Source organism: Loxodonta africana, chromosome 25 (genome assembly GCF_030014295.1).
Source record: "Loxodonta africana isolate mLoxAfr1 chromosome 25, mLoxAfr1.hap2, whole genome shotgun sequence".
In the NCBI taxonomy this organism is placed as follows: Eukaryota; Metazoa; Chordata; class Mammalia; order Proboscidea; family Elephantidae; genus Loxodonta; species Loxodonta africana.
Window position 1 is genome coordinate 46,158,207 of NC_087366.1, and position 15,040 is coordinate 46,173,246.

Consider the following 15,040-nt stretch of genomic DNA (forward strand, 5'->3'; position numbering starts at 1 on the left):
TTCCCTTTTTCCTTGTTATTTTTTTTTTAAACTCAATTGGGGTTCTTCTCCCTGCATTTCTCTTCATTATGGGGCTTTGTCTTAGAAAGGATCGTTGGCTTATTGGTTTTGGAGTTCATAGACCCTAGCTCCTCCTGCCTTTTCAAACTTTACGGTGGACCTCTTTTGTTTACCCAGAAATTGAAAATTGACAAAACCCCTTCAGTTACAGTAGCTCTCCTCGCATTGGCCTGCCATACTTTTCACTAAATACCTGTCACTGATTTGAGTGCTTTCCTGGTTTCAGCTCTATTGTGTATCCCATTGCTTTCCTTTGCTTCCATATGCAGATACTACACGAGTCGGATAATTTTTGGTGATTTGTTCCAATCTATTTTTATTTTGGGGATTTAATAGGTACCTTGTCATTGAGTTTTATTCTTGATATTGTCCAGTATTTTTCTGGCACTATCCTAATTGCTCTATCTATATTTAAAAGGAAATTTGGGAAGATTAAAAAGTTATATCACCATTGCTCCTTCCCAATGCTCTCCTGTTTGTTTTCTTTTATATATTTTTTTCTTTTTATGTCTGCTTCTTTATTTTTTGAGTTTCTTCAGTTGCTCTTTTACTAGCAGAAACCCTGGTGGCATAGTGGTTAAGTGCTACGGCTGCTAGCCAAAACGTTGGCAGTTAGAATCTGCCAGGCTCTACTTGGAAACTCTATGGGGCAGTTCTGTTCTGCCTTATAGGGGCGCTATAGGGTTGCTATGAGTCAGAATCGACTCAAATGCAGTGGGTTTGGTTTTTGGGTCTTCTACTAGCATGTCACACTAAAAACAGAATTCATTAATTTTCAAACAATCTCATTTATTTTGTGCACACTTAAGTCTATAAATTCCTTCTCGGGACTGCTTACACTACATACCACAAGTTTTGATAATATCTATGGCTTTTTTTGGATCCCCGGTGGCCTAGTGGTAAAAAGCTCAGCTGTTAATCAAAAGGTCAGCAGTTCAAATCTACCAGCCACTCCTTGGAAGCCCTATGGGGCAATTCTAGTCACTATGTGTTGGAACCAACTCAATGGCACCTAACGACAGCAATTTTTTTTTAAAATACTTTGTCCATTTCCATTATGATTTCTGCTTTACTCCATGAATCACTCAGAAGTACAGTTTGCTTGTTTGCTTAGATTACAGCTATCTTAAGTATTTTTTTTGTTAACTTTATGAGATATTATAATTTTATTTCACTATTTTCAGTAGACTTGGTATATGTAATAATAATTCTTTGGGATTGGTTAAGATTCCCATCTAAATGTGGTCAATGTTCTGACAATGAGAGTGAAATAAATGTGTATAGTTTATACTTATTAATTTTAAGGATATATATGTCATTTTTAACATGTATATCATCAAAGTTGCTAATTATATTTTTCAAGCCTGTAGCTACCTTTTTCCCGTATTTATTCATAGTTTGAGAAAAGTGTGTTAAATATGTACCATTATCAAATTTTATGTATTTCAAGATTATGCTGTGTCTTCTGGTGAATTTTTCTTTTCATATATTATCATTAATTCTATAATATCGAATTGATGAGGTAGTTGATATTATAATCCCCATTTTACAAGTGAAAAACTGAAGCAATATTTACATACAATTTTTTATGTGACAAATATTAAAAGGTGAAATTGGGTTCCAACTCTCTCTAAAGAAGAGGACCAGTGCTGAGACTAATACTCATGATGTTAGAAAGTTAGAATATACTTCAGGAGAAGGGGAAAGAGAGGATATATAAATCAGAGAATGTGGAGTCAAGAAAAAAGTTGCATTAGAAATAAGGAAAAGGTGACTGATGAAAGTTATGATGATAGATATAAACCAAACCAAACCCACTGCCGTTGAGTCAATTCCAACTCATAGTGACCCTATAGGACAGAGTAGAACTGCCCCATAGAGTTTCAAAGGAACACCTAGTGGATTTGAACTGCCAACCTTTTGGTTAGCAGCTGTAGCACTTGACCATCATGCCACCAGAGTTTCCATGATAGATACAGAGTCAGTGATATGTGAATAATAGAATCTCCAAATTAGAAGTGACTTGGTTTTAAGTAATGGATCATGTCTTATTCACTTTATTATCCTCAGAACCTACCCCAGTGCCACTCACATCCTAGGAACTTAATAAATTATTTTAAAAGTGAAGTAGAAAAAAGCCTCCTAGTTTTTTGGGGAAACATTGAAGTATCTCAGAAAGGTCAAGTTACTTTTCTTTTGTTATATTACTTTGGGCCATTTCACAGAAATAAAATGTTAGTTATTCTTTCTCTTAAGGAACTAAAAAAACTGAACCCTACAACTAACCTCTGAGATGAAAATTTGCAGCAGACTTTTTCGTTTGAACTATTTTGCCTTCTCTTTTAGATACATTTAGAGTATGAAGGAACATCATTTTCTGAGTGGAGTGTGCCAGCATCTTGTTCTGTAAAAGACAGAAGGTAAGATTTTTGCTGTGAATGTCAGTACACGTGTGTATTGACATGCGAAAAGGCATTCATATAGTGTGGAAATTCAGATTCAAGGCCGTGATTTAATGTAAAATTCTTCCCATTAAACAGGTGTGAAAAGAAGGACAAAATCATTTTGAAAATAAGGTAGAAGTAAAGTATTGCTATATTTTTTATTTCTTTTATGAGCATACAATTGACATATTCAAGCGTAAAAGTAAGTGTTAGTTGCCATCAAGTTGGCCCTGACTCACGGAGACCTTGTGTGCAACAGACTGAAATGTTGCCCGGCCCTGCATCGTCTTTGTTGTGGCTGTTGTGTCAATCCATCTCATTGAGTCTTTCTAAATTTTTATGAATCTCCTATACATCTGTAGTTATTTATCCTTTTTTATTTATTTATTCTTTTTAATCACTAGATCACCCAAGACAGAATTGCGTTGTTCTTCTCCTGGTTATCATCATATAAAACCAATTGTTACAGGTCCAGTAAGTTGATTTTAATGGTCATTTATTAAATCTTGAATAATCATCCCTGTTAAATTTTATTTTGCCTGTTTTTTGAGCTTTTCAACCTAATTTAACCAGTTTTAAGTAGCATTAATTATAAACTATAAATAAGAGCTATTTGAAATTTATTGTTACTATAGCATTTTTTATAGCATTACTTTTTAGATATATCTCATAGTGTGTACCATTATAAGTTATGAAATGATATATAATTTTTACCCTAGGCTTTGTATTAATAAACATGTTACAGTCCACAGTTACCACGTTTACAGTAATATTGTTGTTAAAAAAAAAGTTGTTAGGAGCCGTCAAGTCCATCCAGCTCATGGTGACCCATACAGCAGAACAAAATACTGCCTGGTCCTTCACCATCCTCTCAATTTTACGGTACTAGTACTCTCAGATGAGTAGGTCTCACTTATGCCACCCACTCCTATGACCATACCCAGGACTGAGAGCAATTCCTACAGGTTCGTACCTTACTGCATTTCTTCAATTCAGGAAACCATATGTGAATGCAAATGAATAAGTGATGTTGAATCTTCACTAGTTTGCAAGTTAAAATAAATAAAAACAGTAAAACATTTGAAAACATTGGGGCTTTTAATTAGTAACAAAATACTGGCCACGCATCTCACAGCTGATGTTCTCACTCAAGTGTGACTTGAAACCACTGTTCTAGAGATTCCATGTGATGAGTTCTGCCTTTATTTGGGGGCTTGTGCCTTCTCTTTAATTAATAGTCTTTATTTTCAGGGGACAAGCAGATAGAGTAATGTGGGAGAGGCCCGATGCATATTAATGTACTTTTCAATCCCTATAGAGTGAAAAATACTTGAATTTTTCTTTTTTCAGTCCATGAATATTTACCAGGTTTAAGAACACAATTCCCAAATAAGTAAAGGATTTCTTTCTCTTTTGCTGTTTGTTGGAAGCCCATACAAATGTGCAATGTTGTGCCAAAAATACGCACGCACACACATATGCACATATATAATATCTTTGTCATTTATGTATAGTGACATCATATCCTACAACCTGTTAAGGAAGTATATCTAAAATATGCTTTTGAAGTATACTCCAAAATGCTCCTTGATAACAACTAAAAATATTTCCAGACTTTGCGAAATGTACCTGGGAACAAAATCGCCTCAGTTGAGAACCAATGGATGAGAAAATTAATTGAAATCTGTTTCAGTGAGGAAGACAAATATAATGGAAACAATAAGAATAGCAAGACATCAAAGTGTTTTCTAAATTTACCACTCATGGTAGTAAATTCTTCTGTTCAAAGAGTGGCTAAAGAATCGAACTAGTACTATATGTATATTTATTAATTCTATTCTGAAAGATAGAAAACCAAAAGAGTAAAACGTGCTCGGTGTTTCTCAAGCTGAAAGAACTGAAGAAAAAATTCAAGCCTTGAGTTGCAATAGTGAAGGATTCTATGGGGAAAATATTAAACGATGCAGAAAGCATCAAAAGAAGATGGAAGGAATACACAGAGTCATTATACCAAAAAGAATTAGTCGAGAGGTGGCATATAATCAGGAACTGATGGTATCGAAGGAAGTCCAAACTGCACTGAAGACATTGGTGAAAAACAAGTCCCCAGGAATTGACAGAATATCAATTGAGATGTTTCAACAAACGGATGCAGCACTGGAAGTGCTCACATATCTATGCCAAGAAACATGGAAGACAGCTTCCTGGCCAACTGACTGCAAGAGATCCATATTTATTCCTATTCCCAAGAAACGTGATCCAACCGAATGCGGAAATTACAGAACAATGTCATTAATGTCACATGCAAGCAAAATTTTGCTGAAGATCATTCAAAAGCAGCTGCAGCAGTATATCAACAAGGAACTGCCAGAAATTCAGGCCAGATTCAGAAGAAGACGTGGAACCAGGGTCATCATTGCTGATGTCAGATGGATCCTGGCTGAAATCAGAGAATACCAGAAGGATATTTACCTGTGTTTTATTAACTATACAAAGGCATTTGACTGTGTGGGTCATACCAAATTGTGGATAACATTGTGAAGAATGGGAATTCCAGAACACTTAATTGTGCTCATGAGGAACCTTTACATAGATCGAGAGGCAGTTGTTCAGACAGAACAAGGGGATACTGAGTGGTTTAAAGTCAGGAACGGTGTACATCAGGGTTGTATCCTTTCACCACACTTATTCAATCTGTATGCTGAGCAAATAATCTGAGAAGGTGGACCATATATGAAGAAGAATGGGGCATCAGGATTGGAGGAAGACTCATTAACAACCTGCATTATACAGATGACACAACATTGCTTGCTGAGAGTTAAGGGGACTTGAAGCACTTACTAATGAAGATCAAAAACCACAGCCTTCAGTGTGGATTACACCTCAATATAAAGAAAACAAAAATCCTCACAACTGGAGCAATAAGTAACATCATGATAAAGGGAGAAAAGATTGAAGTTGTCAAGGATTTCATTTTACTTGGATCCACAATCAACAGCCATGGAAGCAGCAGTCGAGAAATCAAAAGACGCATTGCATTGGGTAAATCTGCTGCAAGGGACCTCTTTAAAGTGTTGAAAAGCAAAGATGTCACCTTGAAGACTAAGATAAACCTGACCCAAGCCATGGTATTTTCAATTGCATCATATGCATGTGAAAGCTGGACAATGAGTAAGAAGACCGAAGAAGAGTTGACGCCTTTGAATTGTGGTTTTGGCGAAGAATATTGAATATACCATGGACTGCCAAAAAAACAAACAAATCTGTCTTGGCAGAAGTGCAGTCAGAATGCTCCTTAGAAGCAACAATGGCGAGACTACGTCTCATATACTTTGGACATGTTGTCAGGAGGGATCAATCTCTAGAGAAGGACGTCATGCTTGGTAAAGTACAGAGTCAGTGCAAAAGAGGAAGACCCAAAGAGGTGGATTGATGCAGTGGCTGCAACAATGGGCTCAAGCATAACAGCAACTGTAGGGGTGGCGCAGGACCGGGCAGTGTTCCGTTCTGCTGTGCCTAGGGTCACTAGGAGTCGGAACCGACTCAACTGCACCTAACAACAGCAACAACATTCTGAAATTTATTCATTACTCTTTCTCAAAATAAGTAACTTAGTTCCTTTGTGGCTTTTATGCTTGTATCCAAATTTGTATTTATTATAAAGTTAATTTAATATATCGTTATTTCTTTTGCATGTTCTTTTAGGTACAAGAAGAAAGCCGCTATTTATCTGTGGACAATTCTCAAATTTGCTTTTTGTGGTATTGCAAAGTTAAGTAAGTAATGCAGTCTTGAATACAAAGTTAACTAATGCTTTTTAAAAGTATTTAGCGCCACTTTTAAATAACCAGAGATGGATTATATATATTTTGGTTCCCTTACAAGCTTTCATTCACCAACCAAGATATCCTCAAATATACTGCCAAACTAATATTGAAGAACAAACAATAAAAATATCAATAGCAACCACTATTTGAACATGTACTGTTTTCTACATGTTCATACTTTACATTATCTCTCTCAATTTTCATAATGACCCTGTAAGTGTACATAGCATTATCTCTGTTTTATAGATGAGGAAACATAAGTTTGGATAGGTTAAATAATTTGGCCAAAAATACACAGCTACTGAAAGAGAGCATTGAGATTTAACTCTGGTCTTTCTAACGACAAGGCTTCCCTTTCTGTTACATGCATTCCCAAATGACTTTCTCCATCTTCACTAACTCTTCAATTCCATTTTGATATGAGACTGAATGAATATAACTAAGACGGGAAATCTGGTACACGAATGGATTGAATTGAATAGTGTCCCCCCAAAATATGTGTCAGCTTGGCTAGGCCATGATTCCCAGTATTGTGTGGTTGTCTTCCATTTTGTGATCTAACTGTCATATGTGTTGTAAATCCTAATCTCTGCCTGTGGTTAATGAGGCAAGATTAGGTTATGGTAAAGAAGATTAGGGTAGGATGCAAACCCTCACTCAGGTCACAGCCCTGATCTATATAAGGGGAGTTTCCCTTGGGTGTGGCTGCATCACCTTTTATCTCTCCTCTCCCTTATTTTGGTTCTATTTAGTCACGTTTTAACCCTCAGATTGGACTTTTTTTTTCAGTCAATGTTTATTTACACTTACCCATAGATGTGCCATTTTCTTTGCTCAGCAATGCTACTTGTATCTCAAACATGTTTTCTCATATTTCTTTCTCTTCTTGAAGTATATTCTTTAAGAGTTTCTTTAGTAAGGATCTGTTAGGGGTAGGTTTTTCAGTATTTGTACTTCCTAAATGCCTATCTTATCCTCATTCTTGAAAAATAGTTTCTCCAGGAATACAATATAGCTTGGTTGCCATTTTCTCCTAAGGCTTTAAAATTATTTTTCACTGTCTTCTGGCTTCTGTTACTGCAATTGAGAAGTCAGCTGTCTATGTAATTGTTTCCTTCAGTTCACTTATCCACTCTTCAGCAATGTCTGAAATTTTTTAATCCCTAAAATCTTACTACCCAAGGGTAACAACCAGAACATAGTATTTTTCCACTTCTGTTCTATTGCATCCAGAATGACTACATAATTTATGGGGCCCAGTGCAAAAAGAAAATGCAGTGCCCTTTGTTCAGAAAGCAGGAGAAAATTCTATTCAAGGTGCTAAAATATAATATAAAGCTTTTTATTTCTTCTGCAGTCTTTCTCTAGACTTATTATGGTAGCCTGTGTGTGTGTGTGTGTGTGTGCAATTTAATGTCATGCTCCCTTGGACATTGTAATACTCATGGGTCAAGTGCAGACCCTTGTAGTCACCTGGCAATTCAGCATGTGCATGGCCCATCAGCTTCTGGGACTCTCCTCCCATCAGTCACCAAACCAGAAAAAAACAAAAAAACAAACCGTTGCCATCCAGTCAATTCTAACTCATAGCTGCCCTATAGGACAAAGTAGAACTGCCCCATAGGGCTTGAACGAGTGTCTGGTGTATTTGAACTGCCAACCTTTTGATTAGCAGCTGAGCTCTTAACCACTATGCCACCAGGGCCCGAGACCCATACAAACTGTGGCCTAGTCAGGGGTGGGGTCTGAAAAAGCCAAGCCAGGTATCTTTTCTTCCAATGAGACTTCCTTCTCAACCTGTAGAAGATGAGAAACCCTCAAGAGTTTTACATACAACCTCTGCATTGGCACATGCTAGGTACCTGGATTAAAGGTAGGTGAGCAGCTGCTGCCATGCCTCACTCCAAGATATCAAGGGGTACATATACCCTACCCAGACCCTCCCCACACCCTTACCCAGGCCCTCTTTCAGGTAAACAGTAGCATGTTTGTGGGGAGGAGGTAGAGAGGAGGTGGCCAGGCAGGGTGCCAGGGAGTAGAGGAGTTGGTTGCCAAGGACCCATCCCAGGGAGGCAGAGAGGTGGCAGGAGGTAGGATCATGTATGAGGAAGCCCCTAGATTTCTTTTCTATTCTATTGTTCCATCATACTTCATTTACAAAACACAAGTTCAAAGATAAAGTTATTAAGAATTCAAAGACAGCAACTGCAGAGTATTAAACCTCAAGCACGGAGCCCTTCTAAGCATGGGACCTAGTACAACTACAGAGGTTGCATGCCTATAAAACCGTTCCTAATTGTTGCTGTCCCACTTTGTACTCCCAGAGTTCCCAGATTGATTATAGGGCACCAGGCCTATCTTCCCTGGAATCTTTAAACCTATTGACTCTGCTTGCCCCAAACCAAAGTTCTGACCCTAGGGAGGGGGGTTCATGGAATAGGCACAATGTTAGCATCTATATTCTCTTGGTTTCTTCTTCTCCTCTCCATATGGTTGTTCCAGAATAGAGAATAGGAAGGAAGAAGGATATAGAGGATCGTGCTCAAGAGCTGCCTTCTTTCTCAAATTCACTGTAACACTTTCTGCTTCATCACTCTATCCTTCTACTCTGTACCTACTATCTTTCCTCTGAAACTGCTTTGGCAAAGTCACTGAAATTAATTGCCAAGTTACTAATTGGCAATTATTTTTCATCTTACTCCTTGACTTCTCTACTGCATTTAATACTGGGGATCACTCATTTCTTTTTGGAAGTCTCATACCTTGACTCACCTAACACTATAATTTATTTCTGTAGTGATTCTTTGGAAACTCTGGTGGCGTAGTGGTTAAGAGCTATGGCTGCTAAGCAAAAGGTTGGCAGTTCGAATCCACCAGACGCTCCTTGGAAACCCTACGGGGCAGTTCTACTCCGTCCTATAGGGTCATTATGAGTTGGAATCTACTTGACGGCACTGGGTTTGGTTTGGTTTTGGTTATTGATTCTTTCTCAGTCTTTTTCTTTGGCTTTTTGTAATCTGTCCTTCACTTGAATGTCAGTTTAATACAGGGTTCTCACCTTGGCTGCCTTTTATACACTTCATTTTCTACTCTGTGATAGTTAAGATTGTGTATTAACTTGGCTAGGCCATGATTCTCAGTGGTTTGGCAATTATCTAATGATGTAGTTTGGCAGTTATATAGAAATGTAGTCATCCTCCATGATGTGATCTTATGTGATCAGCCAATCACTTTTAAGGGTAGTTTCCTCAAGGGTGTGGCCTGCATCCAATACATATGGGATGTTCTGGCAAAGCTCACTTGCTTGCTCTGTCTGGATCCTGCATCTGGCTCACCATCATCTTACCGCCAGTTTTTAGAACTTGACCTAGCTGCCTGCCATATTGTCTACTGATCTTGGGATTCATCAGCCTTCACAGCCTGTGATCCAGCAGCCTGCCATCTTACCTGCTGATGTTGGATTCATCAGGCTCTGTAGCTTGTAAGCCAGCGGCCTGTCATCTGACCTGCTGATCATGGATTCGTCAACCTCTGCAGCTACATGAGTCAGGAGAAGCCTCCAGCCTGATGCCTGACCCACGGACTTGGGACTTGCCAGCCTCTACAACCACTTGAGCCATTTTCTTGAGATAAATCTCTCTCCCTCTCTCTCTCTCTGACTTTCTCTTTCTCTCTATATATACACACTTTACTGGTTTTGCTTTTCTAGAGATCCAGCCTGACATGTTTGGTACCGAGAGTGGTTCTGGAGAAAAAAATTGTAAAGAAGAATGTTTTAAATTGGTTCTCAAGTTTGACTAGTCTTAAAGGCATGGTTGACTCTGCATCCAGTGATAAAGAGGGCACTGCTAATCCATAGCATAAGGTGGTAATATTAATATGCAAAATATCACCACCAATAGATCTGAATTAGGACTCTGAGTTAGGACACCTAACTACTGTGGAGCTGATTGGACCCTGTGGTGGTAGGGTCCAAGTGGTGGCACTCAATCAACAAAGATTAGCTTGGTTACCATAATGAACAATGGAGTTAAAGCAGTAATCAGAATTATGACTCATATGGACTTATGGCATTGACTACATTAGTCATGGTGTCCCTAGGAGTGAAAAAGATGGGAAATCTACTAAATATCTACTTGATCTGTACAGGCAGAAGAGTTCTGGGTCAAGAGAATCGTAATCTAACTCGAACTGCTAGAATAAAGAGTCAGACTCCCTTAATCAATTCCCAGACTTGAGCCAGTTTACAGACTCAAAATCCTTTGAATAAGAGTGAAGCCATGTCCCCTTGAGGAAGAACCCCATTATACTGCCAAAAATTTATACGGTTAATCTCTCTCCCAGCCTTTTCCAAAGAGATCTATGTCCTTTTACTAGAGTGACTTCACTGGGGAAAAGGAAATAACCAGACTCTTCAGGGAATACTGGATACTGGCTCTGAACTGACACTACTTCCAGGAGACCCAAAACATCACTGTGGCTCACCAGTCAGAGTAGGGGAGTATGGAGGCCAGGTGATTAACGTAGTCTTAGTTTGGGTCCCTCGCACAGTGGGTCCAGTGGGTTGCCGAACCCATGCTGTAGTGACTTTCCCAGTTCCAGAATGCATAATTGAAATAGATATACTCAGCATCTGGTAGAACTCCCACGCTGGATTCCTCGCAAGTGGAGTGAGGGCTATTATGGTAGGAAAAGCTAAGTGGAAGCCATTAGAACTGTCCCTACCCAGGAAAATAGTAAACCAAAAGCAATACTGTGTTCTTGTAGGTATTGCAGAGATTACTGCCACCACGAAGGACTTGAAGGGTGCAGGGATGGTGATTCCCACCACATTCCCATTCAACTTGCCTATTTCGCCTGTGCAAAAAATTAGATGGATCTTGGAGAATGACAGTGGATTATTGTAAACTTAACCAGGTGGTGACTGCTGCTGTTCCAGATGTGATTTCATTGCTTGAGCAAATTGATACATCTCCTGGTATCTGGTATGCAGCTATTGATCTGGCCAATGCCTTTTTCTCGATTCCGTTTTCAAAGGAAAACCAGAAGCAGTTTGCCTTCAGCTAACAAGGCCAGAAATACACCTTCACTGTCTGACCTCAGGGGTATATCAATTCTCCAGCCCTATGTCACAATTTAGTCTACAGGGACTTTGATCAACTTTTCCTTCCACAAGACATCACACTGGTCCATTACATTGATGAGATTATGCTGATTGGACCTAGGAAGGAATATGTGCCGATGACTGGACTTATTGATAAAACATTTGTGTGCTAGAGGGTGGGAAATTAATCCCATAGAAATTCAGGTGCCTTCCACCTCAGTGAAATTTCTAGTCCAGTTATGTGGAGCATGTTGAGATATTCCTTTTCAAGTGAAGGATACATTGTTATCTCTGGACCCTCCTACAACTAAAAAGGAGGCACAGTGCCTGGTCAGCTTCTTTGAATTTTGGAGGCAACATATCCCTCATTTGGGTGTGCCTATTTTTCAAGTGACTTAAAAAGCTGCTAGTTTTGAGCAGGGCTCAGAACAAGAGAAAGCTCTGCAACAAGTTTAGGCTGCCATGCAAGCTGCTCTGCAGGGTTCTCACCCTGGCTGCCTTCTGTACACTTAAGTTTGTACTCTGTGATGGTTAAGATTGTGTGTCAACTTGGCTGGGCCACTTGGGTCATATGATCCAGCTGATCCAATGGTTCTTGAAGTGTCAGTGGCAGATAGATGCTGTTTGGAGTCTTTGTCAGGCCAATATTGGTGAATCACAGCACAGACCCATAGGATTTTGGAGCAAAGCCCTGCCATTCTCTGCAGATAACTTACTCTCCTTTTGAAAAATGGCTTTTGACTTGTTCCTGGACCTTTGTAGAGGCTGAACACTTAACCATGGGCCACCAAGTCACAACGTGGCCTGAGCTTCCCATCATGAACTAGGTGTTGTCTGACTCACAGAGCCATAAAGTCAGATGTATACAGCAGCACTCCATCATTAAATGGAAGTGGTATGTGTGAGATTGAGCCTGAGCAGGACCTGGAGGCATAAGTAAGTTGCATGAGAAGTGACCCAAATGCCCATGGTCTCTACTCCTGTCATATTACCTTCCATCTCCCAGCCTGCACCTATGAACCCATGGGGAGTTCCTTATGATCAGTTGACTGAGTAAGATAAAACTTTTGCCTAGTTTACAGATGGTTATGCATGGTACGCAAGCACTACTCAAAAGTGGATGGTGGTAGCACTGCAGCCCCTTTCTGGAACCTCCCTAAAGGAGAGTGGTAAAGGAAAATCCTCCCAGTGGTACCTTTGAGCAGTGCCCCTGGTTGTTAACTTTGCTTGATAAAGAACTACGACCAGCTGAGATGCTTACAGAGGGTAAAGGGAATGTGGAATGGGTGGTGGAAGAAGGTAGTTCTAAATACCAGTTACAACAATGTGACCAGTTGCAAAAATGAGGACTGTAATTGTTATCTCTTCCTTGTATGTGTACATCAAATATTTTTGTTTTCTTCCCTTATAAAATAAAGATGTAAACAGGGCTAGTGCATTTTCATTTGTATGCATGTTAGTTGTATCATGTTAGGTACAAGTATGACTTTGTAATTGTCTTTATTTAGAGATTGGGTATGGCTTAAGGAGATGTGTACAGGTGCCAAGTTCATAAGGTGTGGACTGTGATGGTTAAGGTTGTGTGTCAACTTGCTTTGCCATGACTCTCAGTGGTTTGACAGTTATGTAATGATGTAGTTATCCTTCATGATGTGATCTGATGTGATCAGCCAATCATTTGTAAGGGGAGTTTCTTCAGAGGTGTGGCCTGCATCATATATATATATATATATATATATATATATATATATATATATATATGTATATATATATATATATGTATATATATATATATATATATATATATGTATATATATATATATATATATATATATATATATATAGGCTTTCTGAAAAAGCTTTTTTGCTTGCTCCGGATCTACATCTAGCTCATCATCATCTGACCTCCGGTTCTTGGGACTTGAGCTAGCTGCCTGCCATATTGCCTGCTGATCTTGGGATTCGTCAGCCTTCTGCCTATGAACCAGCAGCCTGCCATCTGATCTGCCACTCTTGGGACTCCTCAGCTACTGCAGCTATGTGAATCAGCAGAGGCCTCCAGCCTGACATCTGACCCACGAACTTGGAACTTGCCAACCTCTACAACCACATGAGCCCTTTTCTTGATAAACCTCTTTCTCTGTCTCTCTATATGTATATATAGATGCTTCACTCATTTTCTTTCTCTAGAGAACCCAGCCTAAGACGTACCCAACTCAAGAAAGCCAAGCAAACTTACAGTGACCAAACAGAATGCTGCTAACCTTATTTTTCCATTGGAATCTAAGTTGTTACTTTAATACCAGCTGATACTACTCCTACTCTACAAGGTTTTTTATCAAGACCAAAATCTTTGTTTTACTATTCATGCATTTCTCTTTTTGCCTTTAAGTTTTTCTTCTCAGATACACTGATAACTCACTCCGTTTTTCCCAGGGCCTCTGACAAGTAGCATAATACAAGGCAGAACATACCAACCTAGAAGTCAGAGATCTTCTTGACCCACCTCAAATTTTATGAAATGTGTGCAAAGTTTGCCTGTTGAGATTAATAGTACCTGTTTTCAGGAGCTTTCTAACATAACAGATCGAATATGTGAAATATTATGGTCTTATATATGGTGTTTTTTTTTTTTTTTATGGTGTCAGAAACTCACTGCATATTCACTTACTGATTCCCAAAATGCTTTTATTTTCCTCTGTGTATAATAATGTGGTAGGCACTGTGCAGCAATCAGCAAATGAAAGAACATAGTCCTGAGGTCTGAACTTTTTGAGATTATATGGTAAAAAATATATGAATACAGGTAACTGTAAAGTAAAAAAAAAAAACCCACTTTCAAAAAAACATACACCTAAACTTAAAAAATGGATGTTGTTCTTTCCAAAAAAATCACATTGAAAGGCTGTTGAATGAAGGATTTGCAGCGCTAGCTGGTGAATTTGTATTTGATATAAGTTAAAATATACAAACACTACAGGCTGTTAATGATGATGTTAAATTTTTTGAAGAAGAGTAATCATACAACTTTGGTTAAGCAAACTTGGTATTGTTAAGGAAGCATGCAGATTCAAGATTCAAGCCCTTCAGCCTTTTGGGAGGAGAGAGGAGAAATACTACATATATTAAATTATAGATATATATGGGATTTGGTACATTTAGCCATTAATTTTATATGTATCTGTAACAGAATATAAAGAGAATATTCAAAGTTTTAAAAACATGTATATTGAAAGTGCAAACCCTGGTGGCGTAGTGGTTAAGTGTTATGGCTGCTAACCAAGGGGTCGGCAGTTTGAATCCGCCAGGTGCTCATTGGAAACTCTATGGGGCAGTTCTACCCTGTCCTATAGGGTCACTATGAGTCGGAATCGACTCCACGGCACTGGGTTTGGTTTGGTTTGGTACATTGAAAGCAGACTATTCAAACTAGGATTTACATGCAGTTACTAAAATATGTTTCCTCTTTTCCCCAACAGATATTTCTTTCACAACTTAACCCAGGTAAAGCATTTAAAAAATTTTTGTGTATCCTTCATACATCCCAACTATACTATTTTCCTCTTATCTTTCATATTGAACAGAAGAGGAATTTCCCAAACTAA

At 38.7% G+C, this 15,040-nt stretch overlaps 1 protein-coding gene across 1 annotated transcript in view; it reads left to right on the top strand.

Annotated features, from left to right (window-relative positions):
* CATSPERE (catsper channel auxiliary subunit epsilon) overlaps nt 1-15,040 on the top strand; it is a 192,176-nt gene that overhangs the window by 12,052 nt on the left and 165,084 nt on the right. The window contains exons 3-6 of the mRNA XM_064276949.1: nt 2,407-2,480; nt 2,909-2,982; nt 6,217-6,280; nt 14,915-14,939. Coding sequence (XP_064133019.1) covers nt 2,407-2,480; nt 2,909-2,982; nt 6,217-6,280; nt 14,915-14,939 — 237 coding nt within the window. The remainder of the gene's footprint in view (nt 1-2,406; nt 2,481-2,908; nt 2,983-6,216; nt 6,281-14,914; nt 14,940-15,040) is intronic.